At 37.8% G+C, this 25,110-nt stretch overlaps 1 protein-coding gene across 2 annotated transcripts in view; it reads right to left on the bottom strand.

Annotated features, from left to right (window-relative positions):
• SPATS2 (spermatogenesis associated serine rich 2) overlaps positions 1–25,110 on the bottom strand; it is a 146,970-nt gene that overhangs the window by 60,041 nt on the left and 61,819 nt on the right. For both annotated transcript variants that reach the window (XM_036761753.1, XM_036761754.1), the window contains exon 3: positions 7,007–7,086. In XM_036761753.1, the coding sequence (XP_036617648.1) occupies positions 7,007–7,086 (80 nt within the window). The remainder of the gene's footprint in view (positions 1–7,006; positions 7,087–25,110) is intronic.

The raw sequence follows: 25,110 nt of genomic DNA on the forward strand, positions 1-25,110 counted from the left end.
TACTTATGTTTATTTCTTTAATTTCTTTTTCTTATTACTAAATCTATATGCTGTATTTGAGCACTATCTCATGTAGTTACAACAATAATGGACATCCTTGCTTTACTCTAGATCTTATTAGAAAGGTCTCTAGTTTATTCCTATCATATATAATGCTGGCACTAAGTTTTAGAGGGCTACCACTTACATTAAGGAAAGATCTGTTTATACCTATGTTTCCTAGTAGGTTTTTTTTTTTAAACAAAAATGGATATAGTATACTGTCAAAAGCTTTCTTCATATCTATTGATATATAACACAGGATATTTCGTTCTTCTTGTTAATATGGTCTGTTATGTTGATGTTTTTCCTAATATTGAGTCAACTCTGCAATCTGTAGTACTTAATTTTTGTGGTCTATTGCTATAGTCTACTTGCTAATATTTTATTTGACTCTCACTGGTTTGTATAACAAGACCATTTTTGTATCACAAAAGGAATTTAGTGGGACTCATTTTCCTAGTTTATCAAACAACTTATGTTCTGTAACTGTTCCTTAAATATTTGATATAATTTGCTTTCCACCCTCCATCTCTCTTTGGTAGGCTCATTTATGATTTATTCAATTTCTTTTTCAGATTGTGTTAAGTCCTTTGTTTCTTATTACTTTAATCTAGGCAGTTAATAGTTTTGTAAATATTAACCCATTTCATTTAGATTGTTAGGTTTTATTGACACTAATTGGATAAAATATTTTGACAAATTATTTTCTAATAATTTTCTTTATTTCTTCTCCACTTTTCATTTTTGATACTTGTAAATTGGCTTTCCTCTTTAAAAACAAAATCAACCTGGTGACTTATCTATTTTATTTTTTAAAAAAATAGCTCCTAATCTTCATCCAGAGAAAGAACTGTGAAGTTTGAATACAGATCGAGGCGCACTACATGATCGCCTTTTTTTTGCTTCTCTTTTGTTTTTTTGGGTTGATTTTTTTTTCTGGTTCTGTTTCTTCTGTCTCATGATTCATTCCATTGGTCAAAATTCTTCTCCACGACTTGACTAGCGCATAAATTAATTCAATGCGAAGTTATACATGACAGTTATGAGATTCCATGCCGTCTTGGGGAGGGAGGGGGGAAGGAGGGGAGAAAATCTGGAACTCAAAACTATGTAGAACCGTGTGTGGTAAACTAAAAATAAATAAAGAAATTTTAAAAAAAATTTCCAATACACATTAATCCACGGGTTTGGGTATTGAGAAATTAAAATTTCCAAAATAAAAAAAAATAAAATAAAAAATAGCTCCTAGTTATATTAATGTAATTTTGTTTAATTTTGCTTTCAATTTTGTTAATTTCTTCTTTGAATTTTAGGATTTCTATTTTGATCTTTAAATTTTTAAAATTTCTTGATTTTCTTATTTTTTCTCAAGTTGTCTGCCCAATTCATTGGTCTATTCTTTCTCTTTTACTGATGAAAATGTTTAGGGATATAAATTTTTCCTTAAGAACTGTTTTGGCCATATCCCCCAAATTTTGTATGTTATTTTTATCATCATTATCTTCAATGAAGTGATCTGTTAATATATGTTCTTTTACCCATCCATTCATTAGGATTAAGTTATTTAGTCCATTGGTAAGGCACACTGCATATATTTCCATTTTTTTTTTTTGATGTACTGATGATGGATGCTTGAATTTTTTTTTCTTAAAAAAATTCATTGTTATGTGGAATGGCTCTCTGGGAGAAAGGGTACATGAGAAAAATTTAGGCAAACAAAATATATCAACTGGAATTTATTGGTTTTAACAAGAGAGGTCATTGGTACCACTTTGGAGGGTACATATTCAGTTCAGTGGTGGGGTTGAAGCCTTATTTTAAGTAATGCTTGCTAGAGGCAGCAGGTATAGACAACTCTAAGAGTTTGGCACCGAAAGGGGAGAAAGGTATATCATGACAGCTTGAGGTCTTTTAAGGTTGGCAGAAACCTAGGGAAGTTTTTAGGAGATGAGAAAGGAGCAAGGAGAAAGGAAGAGACTGAAGATCAGAGGAGGAAGGGAATGACCACTTGGTCAAATTCCTAAAGAGAGAGAGGAAGGACACAAGTAGAAGGATTGATTTTCTTCAGGAGAAAGGCCCCCATTTCCTTGGAAGCTGTAACAAAAGAAAAGAAAAAATGTAGAGGGGTTTTGAGTTGTGGAGTAAAGGAGATGGGGGACCTCACAAGGATAGCCTCAATCTTCCTGGTAAAATAGTGGGAAAAGTTACCTGCTGGGAAAGTATGGGTTGAGGGAACTACAGACTGAAGGGATTATGAAGAATAGCCATTCAGAAAAGTATACCGTGGAACAATATAAAAGATTGCAGTGCTGCAGTGAGGCCCTAGTTGAGATTAGAGAACATGAACTTAGTCCCTGAAGGATAACTGCTAAGAGGATATAAATAAACAATTCTCAAAACAAGAATCGCCAACTATTAAAAATCATATAGAAGAATGCTCCAAATTATTACTAATAAAGGTAAAATTAAACAACCTTGAAGTTTCACTTCACACACAACAATTAGACAAATATGAGAAAAGAAACTATCATTAATGGAAGAGTTGTGGAAAGACTGACACATTAACAAATACATCTTTGGTGGAGCTGTTAATAGGCCCAACCATTCTGGAAAAAAATTTGGAATCAAGTCCCTCCTTGAAAGTAACAAATATCTATAGGCATATACCCCAGGAAGTTAAAATTAGAGGGAAAGATAGTATATACACCAAAATATTAATAGTAGCTCTTATTGTGGGAGCAAAGAACTAGAAATTAAGTAGGCCATTGTCCATCAACTGTCCACTGTCTGGAGGAAGGTTAAAATAAATTGTGCTATATGAATATAACAAAATATTACTATGATTTAAGAATCTACGCCCATGAAAAATTAAGAGAGAAACATGGAAAAACATATTAAATGATACAAAATGAAGTATGCAGAACCAGGAAAGTAATATCCACGACTACAACATAAATAGAAAGAATAAAAAACAAAATTAAATGCTATGTAATTCTAAGGTACAAAAAGTTTGGCTCTGGAGTGGAAAGGATGAGATGTGGGGCTCTCAGTATGGAATACCGTATATACTTGCAGATGGGACTCTGGAGAGAGGGACAGAACTGCCCTTTTTCTCTTTTAAAATATACTGCAAAGAATGGCTCCACGGAGAAGGAGGACTGAAGGAACACGTGTTAAGTGAAAGCGATGTAAAAACAAAAGATAGCAATAAGATATTTAAAAAGACAACCTGAGTTTGTAGTGGATGCTGCTAACACATTAGGGTGACTTTCTTTAGTGGCATGCAGTAGTATAACAATAGAAAAGAAGTAGTTAGATAGTAAAGGTACCCAGAGTTGAATATATTAGCAGGGCAAAAACGGTGGCAGGATTCAAAAGAAAAGGACAGCTTGTAGTTGAAATGGCCTCCTATAAAAAAGAATATATAAAGATGGAAACACTCAAGTGAAAGAAGGGAGAAAGAGAGCTAGCAGGACAGAAGATCATCAAGACAAAAAAAAATGTAATGTGATTAGGGCAAAGGGAAGAATGGAAAACAAGAGACTGTGACCAGAAATGGAGAATTTCAGAGTTCAAGACGATAAAAGTGGCACAGTTATCAAGGATAGCAAGATTCAAAGTATGATAATTCATTTGGGTGGTTAAGTTAGAGTGAAGATATAGGTCACTGGAGTTCAAAGAGTTGATGAATTAGAAGACTATGGTGTTTAAGGGGACATCAATATGCATATTAAAGTCCTAAAATATGATTTGAGAGGAAGAGTATGAGTTAGGTACCTCTCTCCTAGATTACCGCAACAGCTTCCCTTCCTCAAGGCTTTTCATCACTCCAATCCATCCTATACAAGGCTGCCAAAATAATTTTCCCTAAGCACAGATCTATTTAATCAACTCCAGGGGCTTCCAATCACTTTCAGGATAAAATATAAACTCCTATGTTTAGCTTTTAAAGCCCTATGAATGAATTTTGCCCCAGGTTATCTTTCCAGCTTTGATGGACATTACTTCACATCTGCTCTCTGCAATCTAGACAAACTGGCCATCTCTCTGTTCTTCACAAACAATAGACTTCATGAATCTGCACTGGCCATCCCCTATACCTGTAATACATTCCCTCCTTATCTCTAATTCCCAGAATCCTTCTCTTTAAGATGCACCATCATTTGCAGAACCATCATTTGCATGAAGACTTTCCTGCTACCCACTCTCATACCTCCCAAACTATCAGGTATTTAACTAATTTGTATATATTTGCATTTATTCACTTTAGTTTTATATGTACATAAATATGTACTTGTTGCTTCCCCAAATAGAATGTGACCTCCGTCTTACTGATTCTCTTTCTTCCTTCAAGACATAGCTCAAGTACCACCTTCTATATGAAGCCTTTCCAGATCCCCCCACTAGCATCCTCCCTTCCAACTTGCATTTATTCCCTTTGTATTTATTCTAGATGTACTATAAAATATTCTGTGTGTGTGTGTGTGTGTGTGTGTGTGTGTGTGTGTAAACATATACATGTACTTGTCTCCCTGGACAGAATATAAACTCCTTGAGACTTCTTAGGTAGCTGCTGACACTGTGGAGAGAGCACCGGACTTGGAGTCGGGACGACCCGAGTTCAAATCCAGTCTCAGACACTTCTGACCTCTGTGACCTTGGGCATGTCACTTAGCCTCTGTTTGACTCAATTTCCTCATCTGTAAGGACAACAATGGTAACCTTCCAGGGCTGCTGTGAGGATCAAACGAGATCATGTTCATGAAGGCGCGGCACCTAGCACGAAGAGGGCGCTGTATAAATGTTAGCTACTGTTGTGTGATTATACTTCCATCTCTAGAGCCTGGTAAAATGCCTGGAACATCTGTTGCTGTTGTTCAGTTGTACCCAGCTCTTTACGACCCCACTTGGGGTCCTTCTCCAGTTCATTTTACAGATAAGGAAACTGAGGCAAACAGAATTACGGAACTTGCCCAGATCACACGGCTAGTAAATGTCTGAGGCCCTAGGTCTGGCACCACCTGGCTGCCCTGCTTGCAATACAGTAGGTGATTAATAAAAGGTTATTGAATGGACCCATATAAATTCTCATTCTTGGGTCCAAAACATTTCCATGACTAGAAAGCAGTTCAGAAAAAAAAGATCAGGTGGTTTCAGGGCACCATGTGATATGGCAGGGAAAAAATCTAGTACAATCTTAGGCACATTCAGTGAGAAATCAAAGGCTAGGGTAGTGGTAGTCCCACTGTACTCTGCCCCCATCAGACCACATAGGGTATACCACGTTCCAGAAAAGAGGGTAACTATGATGGCAAAAAACTATGATGCTATAAGACAGCTGGTTAAGTACTGTTTATATTTAGCCGGCCGACTATTTGGGGAACACCTGTCTTTAAGAATTTAAGAAGCTGTTACATGAAAGAGGGAATGGGCTTCTTTTGAAACAACGGGTAGAAGTTCTAAGTAAATTTTAGATAGTTCATTTATAGAAATATTTTCTAACAATTATAAAGTTAAATGGGCTATGTGGGGAGGTGATGAGTCCCTTCTTAATAGGGATTTTCAAACAAAAACTCATCAGATATATTATAAATGGAATTTTTATTCAGGTAAGGGTTGGACTAAAGGACCTCTGAGATTCCTTCCGATTTTGAGACTGTGATTCTGAATATATTTCAGGACAGGTCCTTCAGTGCCTTTGGTTCCCTAAGGCAAGAGATCATTAATAGAACTTCTCAGAACATCTCTGATGAATGTGAATCCCCTTCAGAAAGATCCTTTAATCTGTCACTATGTAACCGGAATGGCCTTTGTTTTCTTTGAGTGACTCAGCTTACCTCATTGAGCCTCTGGACGCTGTGGCTTGCCCTCCCGGGGCAGGAAGTCCAGCGACCATACCGGGAATCAATTTCCTGTGTGATGAGTCATGGGGCTGGCTGAGGGGAGGTGTTAGCTCCAGAACCCAGTCTACACTAGGGGGAGGGGCCAAGTCAAGAACCAATCGGCCCTGGTCATTCAGGCGGCGCTTGATGATGTCAAAAACCCTATAAGAGGGGAGAGGACAGCTTGAAGCTCTCTCTTTCCTTTTCCGGTTGGTGTGGGAAGCAGCGGCAAGCAAGCGTGACTCTGGGCCAGCCCTTGCTCTCGGGCCGAGCCCAGATGTTGGTAACTATGAATTGTGTTGGGTCTGTCTGTTGATATTTGTAATTTATTTGTATTTTGGTTTTGAGGTTCGGGGTGCTGGTTTGTTTTCCCCCGAACTAAATGAATGTTTTGAACCTCAGGGTGCTGGTTTTTTCCCCTGAAGTAAGTCAATGAATCTGTATTTGGTCTGTGTCTTGATGCTTGTCTGTATGCTCCCCTGAACTAACTGAATGCTGGCGTTTTCCCCTGAACTAAATGAATGTTGTCTGTATGCTAAGTGAATGCTGGATTAAAGTAAGCTGGTCAACCCCTTCGCCGTGCTTTCCTTGTTTAAGCAGATAAAAAGAACCTGTGCTTTCCTGGCGTGCCGGCAGCCTCCTGGGTCCCTGCAGCTCCCTGGGTCCCGGCTGTGGGGGAGGGATCTTACACCCCCACCGAAGCTGCTAGCTGGGTTGTTAAAACGCACTATCAACTCTCAAATAGTCACATCACAAAAAACTAATACCACCAATCATTCCATGCCTAACACGAAGATTTCATCCATGCTCTGTAACACTCTACACCCACAATCAGTCAGGACCTGGCTTCCAAACATGCAGACACCACCAATTACCGGCAATGGCCTGTTCCTTGAAAGACTGAGAAGCATTCAATAATGTAAACCCTTTCTAACTCCAAAGCATGGCTGCTACCCTTTCAGAGCAGTAATTCTACAATTAAACCGGCTGGCACATGGTGAAACTTTGTTTAGCATTTAAACTCTTCCTTCTGTTTGATCAGCTAAAGGCATTCAAGTTTACTGCCCAGTTTCCCCTCTTACCTTCTCTTTCATGTTCTCAAAAGTTCCTCCCTGGGCCAGCACAGTGTTGGACTGCAAATCAAAAATGAATCCTGATGGATCTGTAAGAATGAGAAAGGGAAAATGTACTGGGTCAGCAGGTGGCAGAGTAGATGGAGCGCTAGACCTGGAGTCAGTAACACCTGCATCCGCATTCGACCCTCAGGTATTTATTGGCCATGTGACCCTGGTTTTATTGCTTCACTTCTGACTCCATTTTCTCATCTGTAAAACGGAGGCAATAACAGCCCCTACCTTTCAGGGTTGGGATGAGGATCAAATGAAAAATTTGCAAACCTTAAAATGCTAAATAAATGCTATCATTGCGGTTGTTGGTGTAATTACTAATCAACATGAACAGAAGTTATTAGGCAGACCTCCAAGAAAGACTGGTCAAGACTAACTGCTTTTGAACAAAGTAAGCGTAATCTGAACAATTTACATAATGACTAATGATAATGCAAAAAAACCCAACAGAATCTGATCAATGCAGTAAAATAATGATTTCAGACTCTGACCCGTGGAATGACATGTACGTTTTTAGACACAGCCAACTGTATTTGCTTTGCTTGATGTTGCTTCATTTGTTAAGAGAAAGGGTTCTGTGGGGCAGAGGAGAAGGAAGAGTCAATGGGAACTGAGAGTGACAAACAGGGGAAAAAAGTACCAGTAAAACACTTAAAAGAAAAAAAAAAGCAGCTACTTTCCTGTTAAAATAGACAAATCACATTTTAAAACCTGCATTATGTGCCTAAAACTACTAAGTAATTAATACTAGCTTTACCTAGGAATTATCCTATACAATTTGATTACAATGGAAATATTCCTAGCTTGTTGAGAAATACTAAATCAAATTGTTAGATTTTTTTGTCAGCTATATCCAGAAATCTTTACTAATTTTACCTGTCTCAGTGGAACAGATCCTTCAAAATAATCTTGTCAAATTTTAATGTGGCAAGCAAATAATATTTCAATACAAATGCAATGGATATGATGTAGATTCAGTTCAAAGGCATAATTATAAAACAGTTGAGTACTAAGAAAAACAATTCACACATTAAAAACTCCATTGCTAAAATTACTTAGAATTTGGTATAGTAATTAGGTTGTTTACAACATTTAATAATCTAATGCATTTTATTTCCAATCTAATGGTTTCTATGTAAAGTTCTTTATTAGAGGATCTTAATACATCAAAAATGTGTGCTTTTAAAAAATCAGACTTGGTACTAAAAGTAAACATACGTTTCCAGATTCAATACATATTTTAATATATTAATATTGTTCAATGACAACAGCAATCATCAAGTAAGCAAACATTAGACTATCACAGTTTCTTGTCTCTCTCTAACTTTTGCTCCTCCTCCTTTTCTTCATTGCAGCTTCTTCCTCTCTATACTGAAATTAAAGTGGTTTAAGAATCATAGAAGGCCTGAACTAGAAAACACAAAGTCTAGTCCAACTCTTACCCAAATAATGAATTACATCTTCACTATTCCTAAAAAGTAGTAATACAGCTTCCACTTAAACATCTTCAGTTACAAGTGAGTCACAAATCACAGACTCACTAATGCCTAAAGCAGCCAATTCAATTTTTAGACAGTTCATTTTTAGGAAGTTTTTCTATACTCTGAACCAAACTGTGTTTGCTTTTAACTTCCCTCTCTGCCACCACTATTTCTGACCTCTGACAATACCTCTTCTACTTGGCAACTTTTCAAATATTTGATCTCACTAAGTCTTTTCTTTTTCAGGTTAAAAGTTCCTTAAAATCTCCTTGGCCTTCTTCTCTTCCTCAATGTGCTATTTTAATGTTCTGAATAATCACTTTTATGTTGATTACTCCCAGATACGTATCTTCAGTCCTGTTGTTTCACTCCACAGTCATGTTCTGCAACTGCCCACTGGACAATAGCAGTTAAATGCACGACTATCAAACTGAACTAAACTTAATAATTTCAGCTCCCTTTTGCTCTCCTAATCACCTGAACTGGAGGAAATGGTTACCCTCACTCCTGCTTCTGTATCGGTATGAGTGTTCCTAGTGAGCACTGTACCCACTCTCTCGTGAGGAGTGTAATAAACGCCTTCCTCTGCCCACGCTGGTCTTGAGTTCTTTGGGTGAGAATGGGCAAATCACATGGATCTTCCTAAGGTTATGCAAACCAGGAAAGCAATGAGCTGTGGAAGCACGTCTCAGGCTTACTTCCTGACCCTGCCTTGGGGAGTCCTGTGATCCCCACAGCGGTGTTAAGGGGGCTACCACTTGGGTCTTCCTCAGGGAGTCTTGTGGTCTGCACAGCCTTCTTAAAGTGCCATCACTTGGGTCTTCCAGCCTTGTCTTGGGAGCCCTGTGATCTTTACCGTAATCCTAAAGGGCCATCACTCAGACCCTCCTCAGGGTCTAGTCCTACCTAGGGAGCCCTGCGATCTCCACAGATTAAGGGTGCTACCACTCGGTCTTCCTCAGGTATTCCTGTAGTCTATACAGACTTCCTTAGGGATTAGCACTTGGTTCTTCCTCAGGGTCCAACCCTAGGGAGTCCTGTGATCCCCACGACAGTATTAAGGGGCTGTCACTTGAGCCTTTCTCAGGGTAGGTCCCAGCCCAAGCCCCACTTGGTCACTGTTTCGTCCTTGACTGGCTCTTGAGTGAATGTAAATAGCAATTGTTTCTGTTTTGGCCAGAAACCCTGAGGGTCTTCCTCTCCCAGATTGATTTTTTTTTGACTAGGTAAAGAGGCCATTCTCTGCCTCACATCTTACTTAATTATTGAATGGGCTTTGTCTCAGTCAAACTGAGACCTGTTAAAGACCTTAATTTAAAAAGGCCAAGATCTCCCACTGCATACAGGGCCATTTCCAGTTGTCCTGGTTTATATCCCACCACTGGACACAAATGGCTAGGAAGGAGAAAGTGAGGCTGGTGACTTTGCACAGCCCTCCCTCACTTAAATGCAAGCCATCTGCATGTCACGGCATCATTTCCCTGATGTCACGGTCCTCTTTGAGAATGAAGGACAAACAACAAGAATAACATGTGTAATCATTATTAGGATTCTTCTGGTGTACCAACTAGGATTAATTTCTAAAATACATAAAGGACCCAGAACCCATCTGAATTCTATTCTAATCCAACTACTAACAAATAATAATTCAACATCTCAATTTATCGACACAGTGACAGGAAACTGATTACAAGAGTCAAAGTTTTGCTTCAATGAACTAGAATTTCTTTAAATTTCTCTAGACTTTATAGAAATGATGCTTTTATAATTCCCATGATCACTATTTTGTTATCTAACAACTCCTGCGTCTACTCAGGCAAAAGTAGGCCATTTCTGAGAAGAGAAATAATGGGGGGGGATAAAAGCAGGAAGAAAGGAGGCTAGCAGTACCAGATCTCAAAGTGTACTATATGACAGCAATCAACTCAATCAGTAAAACATGTTAGGCATACAGCATGTAGAAGAAGCAAAAGAATGTCGTAATATAATGTTTAATAAACCCTAAAACTTTACTGAGTAAGGACTCATTATTCAACAAAAACTGCCAAGAACTGGAAAGCAGCTTAACAGAAATTGGGTTTAAACAAGGATCATATTCCACAAAAGCTCCAAATGGATACATGACTTCTATTTAAAAGGTCATATTTTAAACAAATTAGAGGGGCAAGAAAGAAAATATTTTCCCAATTATGAATGGGGGAAGAGTTCATCTCCAGATAAGGGATAAAGAGGATCAAAGAAGATAAAATAGACAATGTTAATTATTTAAAATTGAAGTTTTTGCACAAACACAATGCAGTTAAAATTAGAATGGAAATAGTTAATTGGGGGAAAAAAACTTTGGGAGCCTGTCTACCAAGACACATAGAGGAACCATATAAATACAACTTTAAGATACTCTTTTCAGAAATAAAAATAATTGGAGAAATTTTCATTGTTCATGGGAAAGACAAGCCAATATAACATAAATGTATATAAATATATAAATTAATATATTTATTTAGTGCCTTACCAATCAAATTACCAAAGGATTACTTTACAGAACTAGAAAAAATGATTATGAAATTCATCTTTGATATCGTGGAAGAAATGGTCAAGAAGCTCAAGGGAAACAACGCAAAAAAATGAGAAGGAAGGGTACCTGGAAGTACTTGATCTCAAAGTGTACTACGAAGAAGCAATCATGAAGTGAGCAGGCATCATTTAAAAAACAGAGGTCAATGAGAAGATTACATATATGACACATAGAAGTAAATGAACATAGGAACATAATATTAAATAAACCTAAAGACCTCAGTTGCTGGAGTAAGGTCTCATTATTAAACAAAAACTAAAGACGAAACAGAAAAGGAATCTGGCACAAAGCAAGGCAATTCATCTGGCCCTACCTTATAGTACAATCTGCTGCTTAATTATTTTGTTTTACTCCTACCCGGGCTTGCCTTTGCTCAGAACTGTCCAGTCTAGGACTTCACAAAAAGATGGTTAGAACTCTGCAAAAGACTTAAGGTTATAAGAAGTTCCAGCTCACACATATTAGATTGGCAAAGTTGACCAAAAAAGAAAAATGACATGTTGGAGGGACCTTGGAAAAATATGCAATTAATGTAGTGTTGGTAGGAAAACAATTTGGAACTATCACTCAGAAGTCTTACTTTTACTGAATTGGGCAAGTCCTTTAATGCAGTGATAACTACTGCAAGCTCTGTGCCCTCGAAGAGATATAAAAAAAGAGAAAGACCCACATATACAAAAAATATTTATAGCAGCTCTTTTTGAAGTGGCAAAGAACTAGAAATTAAAGAAGATATCCATAGGGAATGGCTGAACAAATTATGGCATATAAACATAACTGAATACTAAAAATAATGAAGATGATTTCAAAGAAACCTGAGATTTGCATGAACTGAAGCAGAATGAAGTGAGTAGAACCAAGGGAACAACCTACATGCAGAATGACACATACATTTTCAGAAATGGTCAATAAAAGAATTTGTTTTAATTCTGCATATTTGTTACAAGGATTTTCTTTCTCTTTTTTTGGAGAGGGGTAGGTGGAAGGGAGAAAAAAATACATACTTGTTAATTGAAAAAAAAATTTAATTTAATTTAAAAAATCATTCAATGGACAAGCATTGGGAGTGGGAGGAATGAGTTGGAGGGGCTGCAGTACCAGGTCAGTACATGTAAAAATTAACTTAAAATGATTGCTACCATGTAAATTAATTTATAAGATTTAGTAACTGAATAGCAAATTACTAAGGGGATAATTTATAGAACCATCACCAAAAGAACAACATTCATTTTGAAGAACAAAAGGACTAGAATGAGATTCTTAACTTTTTATGTGTTGTGGACCCCTTTAGCAGTCTGGTGAAGACTCTGTACTCCTCAGAGTGATGTTTTTAAATACAAAGGAATAAAAAGAAAAGCAAGTATTTTGAAATCTATTTGTCAAACATATTTTTAAGTTCAATAACTCCAAGTTAAGAACTCCTAGTCTAGAGATTCTTAAAGGAAATAATGAAAAAAATAGGGGATAGCTAGTCCTTGTAGAATTTAAATTATATGACAAAGCAATAATCATCAAAACTATTTGGTAATGGTTAAAAAATAGAAAAGTAAACCTGTAGAACATATTACGTAAGCAAGAAAACAGTTGATCTCAATAACTTAGGGTCTGATAAACTATAGAATGGGCAAACAGCAAAATTACTTGACAAAAATTAGGCTTAGACCTACATATTGACCATGGCTTCTTCAATGTCTGACCAAGGCTCTAAGCACTCCACGCTGCCTGCCTCAAGCTGCCTTCATGGCCGTTGGTACAAACTGTTCTCATTTGTCCATTCTGCTGGGGAAGGTGTTCACATACTTGGGGTAGATAACCCCCCTGACTCACTGATGGGTCTGAGCCCTGTTGGGTACCCTCAACCTGGTTCAGCATCTCTGCCAAGAAGGTTTACTGGGGTATGGCTAAATGCTACAGCTTTTTGGAGCCACAGGCGGGAGTGGAGTGAAGGTGGACACAAAAAGGGCTTTGCAAGCCCTCACACCAGAGGTGCTTAGTCCTCCCTGAATACCCCATACATCAGGTCATCTTGAATTCTGTCGTGCCAGAATAGAGAGTGAAGGTAATGACTTTGTGCAACTCTAATGCACTTAAATCCAATTCACACAAAAGTCAAGACATCACCCTGTCATCGGTCCTCTTTGAAACAAAGAACAAACAACATAATTTAAAATGAATGCTACTGCCTAAATTAATTTACAAGACAGAACAACCACCACCATCAAAAGAATAACATTCATTTGGAAGAATAAAAGTCCTAGAACAGTGATTCTTAACTTTTTCTGTGTCATGGACCCCTTCAGCAGTCTATTACAATAATGTCAAAATGGATAGGCAACCTGAAAATAACACATCACATCATAATGTATAAGAAATCAGGATCAGGTACCTCTCACAGCTATAATTAGGGGAATAATTCTTAACAATACAAGGGATAGAGTCAATCACAAAAAAAATTAAAAAGACACTTCTGACTGCATGAAACTGAAGAGCTTTTTCATGAACAAAAGCAATACAATTAAGTTCAGAGGAAAAATGTTCATTGGAGGAAAAAAAACTTTATTAAAAATATCTCTGGTGTCTGTTCTCTACATTAATTTGGGAATTAACATTAATTATTATGTTGTTAACATTAATCAGGATTAATTTCCTAACATATGGGACCAAGAACCTAATGAAAAGGTAATCAAAGGACTCTTCATGAGCCCATTTGGGGTTTTCTTGGCAAAGATACTAGAATGGTTTGCAATTTCCTTCTTCAGCTCATTTTATATGTGAGGAAACTGAGGCAAACAGGTTAAGTAACTTGACCAGGGTCACACAGCTAGTAAATGTCTTGAGGACAGATTTGAACACAGGAAGACAAGTCTTTCTGACTCCAGGCCCAGCACTGTATCCAGTGCACCACCTATTTACCCTAGGATATAAGCAAAGAATTCTTCAAAAGAAGAATTGTACACTATTAATAACTATATGAAAATATGTTTCAAGTCATTAGTAATAATATAAATGAGAATAAAAACTATGACAAAAATAATAAAAAATGTAAACAGTCAATGTTTGAGGGGCTGCAGAAAGATAGACACAGTAATATATACACTGAGAGCTAATCACTCAGAACCCAATCACTCCAGAAAACAATCTGGAATTAAGAAGAAAAATTACTACCCAGAAATTCCACTACATTGACAACATTTCTCATCTATGTTCTCTTTTTTCCACTCACACAATCGCCACCATGTTACAGATTCATATTACCTTCTCCCTAAACTATTGTAATAGCTCACTAGTTGGTTTTCTGGCCTTTGTTCTCTCTCCACCACTCCAGCGCAACCTCCACTTAGTGGCCAAAGCGATCTTTCTAAAGCACAGGTCTGTAATAGGAGGGCAGAGTTTATAATCTCAAAGAGGATCAAAAACATGTCTGAAAGGTTCGGAACCGCCGGATATAAGAAACTCTCAAAGTAGAAGGCAGAAGAATCAAAACATATATTTAGGCTCCACAGTAACCAACCCATGAACCAGCAACCCCATTTTGATATATTGATCAAAAGCTTCCAGGCCCAATAAGTACGCCTTGAAAGAGTAACCAGGAGGCTACAGAGAAGCATGATTGCGTAAAGCAAAATCATGCTTCCCCCTCTATGGTAAAAAGATTACCCACTGGCCTGAAGTCTTTGTTCAGCTTCCTCCCGTAGGTCAGCTCTGCTACTGGCAGCTCCTGCTTCAGCTGTGGCTGTGGCTGTGGCTGTAGCCGCCTCTGGCTCCAACGGGAGCTGCTTTTAACCATCCAGCTTCTGCGGGGGTGTAAGGTACGCCGGGGAAAGCACAGGTTCTTTCAATCTGCTTAAGCAAGGTGAAGGGGTTGACCCGGAAAGCACAGGTTCTTTCCATCAGCTTAAGCAAGGGAAGCAAGGTGAAGGGGCCGACAAGCTTACTCCAGTCCAACATACAAACAGCATTCAGTTCAGGGGAAAAAGCCAAACTAGTCAAGGGCACTTGTTGACTAAGTGCTAAGGAGCCCATTTTTGGTTGCCAATACAAGGTCTAACCATGTGTTACTCCATCCTACTCAAATTCCAATAGCTACTTATTTACCTCTAAATTCACTGAAGTTATTTTCTATTTACATTGTGTATTTCTTTACATGTTGTCTCCTCCATTAGAATATAAACTCCTTGAGGGCAGAGAGTGTTGAACCTTAGCCCAGTAGCACATAACAGTAAGCACTTAATAAATTATTGTTAAGTGTATACTTAAATATATATTTATAGTCTCCTCTATTAGAACATAAGCTCTTTGAGAACAGCAATTTTTCCATTCTTTATATTTGTACCCTCAGTGCCAACACATAACAGGCATGTAATAAATGTGTGCTGATTGCTGTTGTGGAAGGAGAAAGGACAAGATCTGACAAGTTATGTAGGATGAAGAAAAGTTAAGGAGTCAAGGATGACCCCAAGGTTGTGAACCTGAGTGACTAGAAGGATGGATGTAGAATGCTGCATATCCTATAACACACTTGATGTAATGGCTAGTTTTGTACAACTGGTTTTTGCCCTCTTTATATCTCTTTGTTAGAAGGGGTGGTTTGTTGAATAGAGGAAGAGAAAGTAGCATATTTAGAAATTAACATGATGTAAAGACAAAGGCATCAATAAAAATGAGATACAACTTTTAAAAATGTGTACCCATTATTAATTAATGAAAAAAAAATCAAAGAACATATATTTATAGTGTCATCTCTGTATATAAGAGATTGCACCTTTTCAGCTGATTTAATCAACAACATCTGGTCCTGCACCTTCTATACTATTTCACCCAACCACCTGTGGTCCAACAGATGCACAGATGACAAAGTTTAGTTTGGTAGGGATTAAATCAATAGTCAATAATCAATAAACAAAACATAAATCAATGATGATAAAAGTATTTTATACATGAGAAGAAAAATGGCTCAGCAGATTTACACATAGCTTTTAGTTTATTTTTTTAAAAGAATAGACCTTTAAAAAGGGGAATGATAATGGGACTACAAAAGGAGGCAAGAGACGAAAAAAACAGAATGTAAAAAGATGACTTAAACCAAGATGGTATTTGTATGACTGAGACATTTGCCTTACATAATTCTCCAAAGGTACACCATTCTATCATTCTGAAATTATATATTTGGTAGTTTAAAATTTGAGAAAATTCATTCCTTTTATAAATTTTGTGCTAAGGACCAAACCAGAACTCAGGATGTGGTAGGTTGTTAGCAAAGATTTTCTCCATACATAGTGTCTCCATAAATTGGTTTTCCTAAATATATCATATAGATGGCCAGGATGACTAGGCCAAAACAAAGAATGCCCACAATTCTATAACTAATAGTTAATCTTTTAAAAAGATCTTCAATGAAAGAAGATATGCAGGCAGTTACGGGCCATTGGCTCTTTGGTTAATTTTGCTCTCATTTGACACATATTCTTTACCAATGATTGATTTTTTTTTCTTTGCTCTTGCTCCTTTGAATGTCTCCCTGGATATACCTTGAAGGATGTTGTTTCTCTCCTTTTCAGACAGGTTTTAAACTAGCATTTACACTAAGAAGTTTCCAAACTCTAGGATAGAATTACGATTTTTCTTCCCAGCATATAGCATGATGGAAGGGTCAGGATTTTTATTAAGGACACAGACAAGCAATTAAATACTACCTTACCCACCCCTCTTCTCAGTCCAGACACACCAAAAGATTTCCCCAGGTCTCCAATGTGTGCAACAGAATAAGCTGCTAGCCTCTGTAGCAGAAATTTAACCTCTAAGAAGTCTTGAGGGTCTCATTGTTTAAAAGGATTTGCTGGTTCCAGCATTAATTCTGCCAATTCCTCTGTGACTGCTGATTGGAGAGTAGAGTCGGCCCACTTCTTACAAGCCTTCTCAGTAATAGACTCCAGAGAATAGCTAGGAGGCAATGGTATTGATTTTAATGTCCAACCTCTTCTGTCTCAGTGCCATCTTTCACCAGTCTTGAGGTTAGTTCTCCCACATATGAAATGATCCTTACAGATAAGAAAAATTCACTTTCTTTCCTTTCAGATTTTTCTGAATTCCATCAGCTATTTCAGAAGGGAAATACTTAATCCCAGAAACAATAAGGCAGAGAATGGAGATACTGAAAGCCATTGGTTGTTAAAAACAACAACAAAAACTCATACATCTTTAACTATTGAAATCCACACAAATCATTTATCGATTCTGAAATACCCTCGTATGTTTTATTTTGTTCTTTGGAATGTTGTTGTAACCTTGGAATGTGCTCTGGAGTTGTGGTTTGGAGAGGCCCGGGTCCAAATACCACTCCTGTCATGAATTAGCTTGTTAACATGGTCAAGCTACAATCTCACTAAACCTCCATTTTCTCATTTACAAAATGGAGATAAGCTCTGTAGCCTCAATCTCACAAGACTGTAGTGATAATCAACTGAGATAATACATGTAAAATACTTTGTAACTTGAAAGCACTATATAAACACCAATTATTTAGTAAACTGGCACAGTGTTGATGAAGCACAGGACTTGTAGCCCAGAAGACCCAAGTTCAAATCCTGTCTCAGATGTTTCCTAACTGGGACTCTGGGTGAGTCACTTCTCTTTTCTGAGCTATGGTTTGCTTATCTGTAAATGAAGATAATAACAGCCCCTGTCTCCCAGAGCCCTTGTGGGGATCAAATGAGTTAACATATGTAAAATGCTTTGCAAACCTTAGAGTGCTATATAAAGGCTAGCTGCTGCTGCTGCTATTACAATTACATCTATTATATTTTATGATACATTTTATGCAATTAGAAAATTGCAGTACTAAATAATTACTGTTCTGAGATGTCAACTCTCACATATAGTACCCTATGACTAGGACAATATGAAAAATAAAAATCCATAAATCATTCCTGAAATATTTACTTCTGAGTTTAATCCCATTCTCCTCTAATATAAATCTTTCAAGGGCAAGTAGTAAAACTGACTAAGAGTTTCAATTCTTCTACCTAGTCAACCTTATAAGAAAGGAAATAAGCAGTGAAGGAGCAAAAAAAAAAAATCAGCAGATGGGAAAATATGAAACTTAGATAATTACAAACTAGAAAATCAGTCTGAAAATAAATGCCTCTTTAGGAACCACATCAACATTAGAGCTTAAAGAAGAATGTGCCTTTTTAAAAATATGACTGCCCATTATTACTCCTTTTTAAAATTCAAAATCCCCTCTTCAGGTACAATAGGAAACTGTCTCTAAAACTTCTCTTTGTCTTTACATCTCAGTCTATCTAGTTAAATCTTTATTCTTAGATATAGGTTAAAATAGACACTAGACTTCCAGTGCTTCAGAAAGTCCTAAAAGAGTTTAACTAAATACCTAGTTTTGGTCTGGAAAAGTTTCAGTTTGTAACCCTAAAAGACCGCCTTGACCTTCTTCTTAAAACTTACAAATACTTCCCTTTTCTTCACCGAGTATTATCCTGCTTCAAAGCACAAGAAAGACTAGGTCAGCCCTGATTACATGTTTTTTTTTTAAATAAAGATCTTTTCTTCCTTTTTTGAAAGTTTTGAAAGTAATAATAATCTACCACTGATCAGTAATTAGCCTGGATTACCAACATTGCCTCCAAATACCTGTCACAATGTCACCAAGGGGACACTAAAAAAACAGGCTGCACCCAATTAATAAAAAGATGTCACTCAACAACGATGAACCTGAGAGTTTTGTCTTAATGCTTAACTTCTGTCTTAACTAACACCTTTAGCAACCAGCACACACAAAGTCATCAGAGGCATAACTGGTAATAAACCCTGAAAAATAAATACAATAAGAGGGTAAAAGATTGTACGATATCTTCTCATTTTTGTCACATTCCCAAACTTCCTCCCTGCACCTCTTTAAAAATTGCTTCAAAACTCTTCTTCCCCCCAAAATTTCCTAAAAAAAATAACAGGTTTTGTACTGATGTGATATTGTTAAGATTTCACTATTTCATTGTAAATAATATTAGTTGTTGAGAGGAGAAATTTGCTGGAAAAAAGGGAACAGAATTCTACAGCATAATCATTCAGTGCTATTCCAATTACCTAGCACAAGTAATAATTTGTATAAGACTTCATTTTGTAACAGCAACAGTCATGCCAGTGTTTCTACTAATGCTAGCCTGAAAAAAATTGGATATCCGTTTCATTGCTATCTTTTACTGTGTTTTTAATTCTGTGATTTTTAGGAATGGATAATTACTTCAGAGAAAAGCACAAAAATTATAGCTCTTAAAGGGCACCTTTCAATGACACAGAGACATCGTAGCAGCTGTGGTCAAGCCATTGAAGGCCACAATGAAATAGGATCACTAAAAGGTGAAGTAAAGTGGGGTTCAAAACAATGTTAAGAACCAGAAAACTATTGCTGCAAATCAGTCCTTAAAAAAACAAGAAAAGACCTTCAGGGGGACCTGGAAGCTGGAGGAGTTGTAACTGATTCCTTTTCAGTGTGTCACAAGCTTCCAGAAGTTGGAAGAACAAGAAGAAAACTAAAGTTTTTTTTGTTGCTGTTTTTTGTTTTTTTTTAAAGCTGATAACAGTTGCTATGACGAAAAAAACCTCCTGATGGGCAAGACACACAAAGACTGGAATACTCAAGACTGGAAAAAGGTCATTTTTTTACTGATGAAGCTCATTTTTTCATTTAAGGTTATATTAAAACCATTGTCAGATGTCCAAGTGAACCTCTAAGAAGATCTGGGCATCTTCCTCAGGCTGTAAAACATCCACCCCAAAAATGCATGAAGATTTTTAAAATTTCCAATGGATCTGGAATTCTTGTCTCCAATGAAGAAATTATGAACTCTAATAAATCAACCTACATATAGAAGGTGTTCCAAAGTTACAGAAATTCCCAAATAGAGAAAGAGTACTGCATCCTGGCCATGCATTATGCTACACATCACCAAAGATTAGGAAATATATCCAAGATGTGTAGATAAACATGCTTCACTGCCCTGGGAATGCACCTGATTTAAACCCTATTTAAAAGCTATGGGCTACAATAAAGGCTATACTTAGAAAAATTAACCATTTGTCAAAAGTTATATTTAATACTTAGTGTGATTAGTGTGGTTTAATGATGAAGAATTAACAAATGTATGTCAAAATCTTGTGAACCCAATTCCAAAGGGGCACTGTAAACTGAATAGTGAGAGAGGAAAGACTTTCTTCTCCTATTCTCTCTTTTACCTAGGCTCCAAGAAATGGACTTAGGTGTCTTTGTCTCTGTTCTGTTTCTTTTGTCCTCAGTTTCAGATGTTGGTAATCATCCCTATCTGACCCAGGAGTTTGAACTATAGTAACCTGGGAGTTAGGAATGCAGGTAGATGCTGCAGCCAGCCTGCAAGGAAACTCAGAGAAGTCAGGGTGCCTGAGACCCAAGGACAACAAGGGTTTTGGACTTGGAACTGGGACTGCATGTCCTATAGGAAATGAGCTAAAATATGAACATAATCCCTTTCTCCTCTCCAGAAAATGAGGTGGCGCAAAGGAGCCGGGAGCTGGGTGGGGAATTACATCTCCCGCTGTGTTCAAAGGAATAAATTTATGTATGTGAGTATACTTTCTGAAGTGATTACCTCTGCATAAAACTTAATGTGACTGTTGGTGGCTAAATGGAACTGGGGTGTAGCAGGGCTGCCATCAACAACTAAAGAGACAACACTGGTGGGGACATTTTCAGAGAACCTAGACACACTTCCAGTCCTCTTAAGGATATTGGAGAACTCTAGGATAGGAGTGAAATGTAACATACCTGGCCTTCAGGCAGTGGGGACTAGAGTGGTCTGTGTTACACTTAAAATAACAACTCTGGGAGGTTTTATTATCCTCATTTTACAGTTAAGTAAACTAAGGCAGACAGAAGTTAAGTGACATGCCCAAGATCACATAGCTAATAAATCTCTTTCTCTCTCTCTCTCTCTCTGTACACACACACACACACAGAGTCTCTTCTATTAGAATAGAAGCTTCTTGTGAGTAGAGATTGTGTCATTCTTTGTATTTGTATCCCCAAAACTGAGCCCAGTGCATGGGGCATATTGAGTAAACACTAAATGTTTATTGGGACAGATAGGTGGCACAATGGATAGAGTGAAGGCCCTGGACTCTGGAAGACTCATCGTCTTGAGTTCAAATATGACTTCAGAAACTTATGGCTTTGTGACCCTGGGCAAGTCACTCAACCCCGTTTGCTTCAGTTTCTTCATTTGTAAAATGAGCTGGAGAAGGAAATGGCAAACCACTCCAGTATCTCTGCCAAGAAAACCCCAAATGAGTAGGACCCACAAAGAGTTGGGCATGACTGAAACAACTGAACAACAACAAATGTTTATTAGCTGATTCTAATTCTAAGTGAATAAAAACAGAGAATAACTACATTTCATCACTCCTACACTCAGAAAATGGAATACTTCTAGTGCTGATACTAAATTACACATACCTCTCCTACAGAAAGGTGCATTACACAAAAAACACTCAATAAACGTTTGTGGAATGAAGTGGGTCCAGGTTATTATTCAGTAGTGCTTTTCTTCATCTAACTGGTTCTCTGGCATATTTCTCATAACAATTTTTCTAAGCTTTCTTCATTCTCAAGATCGGAGTCCTATCACTATCTTAATCTAAGAAATAACCCAAACTCCCTTTGTCTATGAAGACTAAGGCATTCAACATAAGCTTTGTTACCTGAATATTATTTGTCAACTATTCACCCTTTCAACCCTGTCCTTCTTCAAAAGTCTATTTTGCTTCTGACCACTACCTCCTTTAATCCACCCTCCCTTCTATCAGCACCTTCCCCTTCTCTTATCCTCTTCCCCTCATACTTCCCTATAGGTAAGATAGATTTCTATACACCAATGACTATGTGTTTTTCCCTTTTGAGCCAATTCCAATGAGAGTAAGGTTCAAGCATCGCTCAAACCCCCATCTTCCCCTCTATTTTAGAAGCTCTTTCTTTCACACTTCTTTTATGTGAGATAATTTTCCCTGTTCTTCTTCTCCTTTCCCCCTATTCCCAGAGCATCCTTCTTTTTCACCTTGTAATTTTATTTTTTTTTTAAATCATCCTATTATAATGAACTCACCCCCCAAGCTCTCTATCTCGCTATCCTTCTGATTGCCCTAATAATGATAAAGTTTTTAGGAGTTACACTTATCATCTTCCCACATAAGAATGGAAACATTTTAACCTTGTTAATTCCTTTATGATTTCTCTTTCATGTTTATCTTTTTATGCTTTTCTTGAATCTTATATTTGAAAGGCAAATTTTCCATTCAAGAATGCTTGAAAGTCCTCTACTTCAGTTTTGTTGGACAGGTTGTTCTTAATTGTAATCCTAGTTCCTCCACCTATTCCAAGTTGTCCGCTCCTTTAATGTTGCAGCTGCTAAATCCTGCGTGATCTTGCCTGTGGCTCCACAGTGTTTGAATTGTTTCTTTCTAGCTGCTCACAACATTCTCTCCTTGGCCCCGGAGCTCTGGAATTTGGCTATGATATTCCTGGAAGTTTTCATTTTGGGATGTCTTACAGGAGATGATGGATTCATTCTTTTAATTTCTACGTTAACCTGTGGATCTAATACCAGGGCAGCATTCCTTAATTTGAAATATGATGTCTATCTAGGTTCTTTTTTTGATCATGGCTTTCAGATAGTCCAATAATTCTTAAATTATCCCTCCTCAATTTTCCAGGTCAGTTGTTTTTCCAATGTGATATTTCACATTTTTTTCTTTTTTTTTTCATTCTTCTGACTTTGTTTTATTTTTTCTTGATGTCTCACAGATTCATTAGCTTTCAGTTGCTCAGCTCTAATTTTTAAGGAATTATTTTCTTCAGTGAGCTCTTGTACCTCTTTTTCCATGTGGTGAACTCTGCTTTTTAAGAAGTTCTTTCCTTTCAATAGATTTTTGTGCCTCTTTTACCACTTGGCCAATTCTTTTTTTTTAAGGTATTATTTCCTTCAGTGTTTTTTGTGCCTCTTTTACCAAGCTGTTAATTCTCTTTGATTGCTCTCATTTCTTTTCCCAATTTTTCCTTCTACCTCTCTTATTTGATTTTTAAAATCCATTTTGAGCTCTTCCAGAAATTCTCATTGGGCTTGTGTCCATCCAATTTAACATTTTTCTTTGAGGCTTTGCTGGTAGCTGCTTTGATATCTGTCTTCTGGGTTTGTGTCTTGATCTTCCCTGTCACCACAGTAACCTGTCATAGTCAGGTTCCTTTTTTGTTGTTTGCTCATTTTTCCCAGCCTATTTCTTGACTTTGACCTTTATGTTAAAGTTAGGCTCTGCTCCCAAGCTTCAGGACTTTTACTGCTGTTTTCACAGCTAGCTCTGGGGGCTATAGATTTTCAGTGCCTCCAAGGTGGTGTAATCTAAGGAGAGTTGTGGTCACTGCTCTCCTGGCCTGTGTTCTAGTCTTTACCCGGAAAGGGACCTTGTAACCTTCCTTGTAACCACCAGGGCTAGCACTTCTCTTGGCCCTAGGGCTGTGACCAGGTCCCCTGCTCTGCTGTAGCCACAGTTACTAGTGTTCTCCTCTGTCCTGGAATTGCAACCAGTGTCCCTACTTCCCTGTGAATGAACACAGGCACTACTCTCTGCCCTGAGACCCCAATCAGGGCCCCAGCTCCCCTGTGGCCACAAGTGCTAGCATTCCTTTTGGCCCTGGGACTGTGACCAAGAACTGTATATGAGCAATGCAACAGGGTCCTGAACCCAGTGCCAGCAAAGAGTCCCCTGCAATCTCCTTCTGACCAGTTGTTCAACCCTGTCCACCATCAGTGGGCTGAGAGTTCTTGAAGCTGCTGCTGCTGTCAATGCAGCTAGCTGCCTCCAAGGTCCACTGATGGCACCTCAGGGCAACCTGAAGTGCTCCAGGCCCAACCACTATCCCTTCGAGAGAGACTTTTCCTGCCGACCTCCTAAATTGTCCTAGGCTGGAAAACTGTTTTACCCAACCTTTTGTTGGTGCTATCATTCCAGAATTTGATTTGAGGTATTACTTTAGAATTGTTTGGGGGCAGCTAGGTGGCGCAGTGAGTAGACCACTGGCCCTGGAGTTAGGAGGACCTGAGTTCAAATTCGACCTCAGACACTTGACACATGTACTAGCTGTGTGACCTTGGGCAAGTCACTTAACCCCAACTGCCCTGCCAAAACAAAACAAAAAAAACAAACAAAAAAGAATGACTATTAAAAAAAAGAATTGTTTGGAGAGAAACGCTAAAAGATCAAAGGGATTAATAACTAAAAACTAATTAAAAATAAAACAATGAATTAACAATTCATCCTATACATCCCTGTCTGATTCATCTTCCTTACAAACCAATTTCCTCATGTCATACCCCTACTCAAAAATTTTTAATGGCTCCAGCCTGCCTACAAAATCAAACTTTCACTCTTAGTATTAAAGACCCCACCCTACCTACAACTTTATCTCCTACTAGCCCCCTTTAACAACCTTCTACTCTAACTTGTATCTCAATGTATACTAAAATGCCATGCTTATTCCTGATTCTAAAGTTTTGTTTATGCTGCTATGCTTGAGCAGAATGTCATTCCATACTGATGGAATCCTAATAAAGCTGCCCCCAGCCCTAATATTCTAACTTCCTTATAGGCCCCACTGAACAGCAGGCCCACTGCCCCTACCTAGCCACTCACCGCCCCCCTACACACACACTCAATATCCTAACTTCTTCATATATGCCTCACTGCTCAACCACAATCACACCATCCATTTAGCCCAAGACAGGATCACAATACCTAACTATCCATCTTGACCAGACAGGACCACGATAGCTAGCCAATTGGAGGGCAGCAGTTCCAGAGTGTTTGGCCACCAGACCATAGAAGGGACCCCTCCTTCATTACCTAATCCCTTAACAAACTCCTCCTGCCTTTTTAATATTAGTCATATTCCTATATTCTATGTAAAT

The sequence above is a fragment of the Trichosurus vulpecula genome, chromosome 5 (assembly GCF_011100635.1).
Source record: "Trichosurus vulpecula isolate mTriVul1 chromosome 5, mTriVul1.pri, whole genome shotgun sequence".
Classification (NCBI taxonomy): domain Eukaryota; kingdom Metazoa; phylum Chordata; class Mammalia; order Diprotodontia; family Phalangeridae; genus Trichosurus; species Trichosurus vulpecula.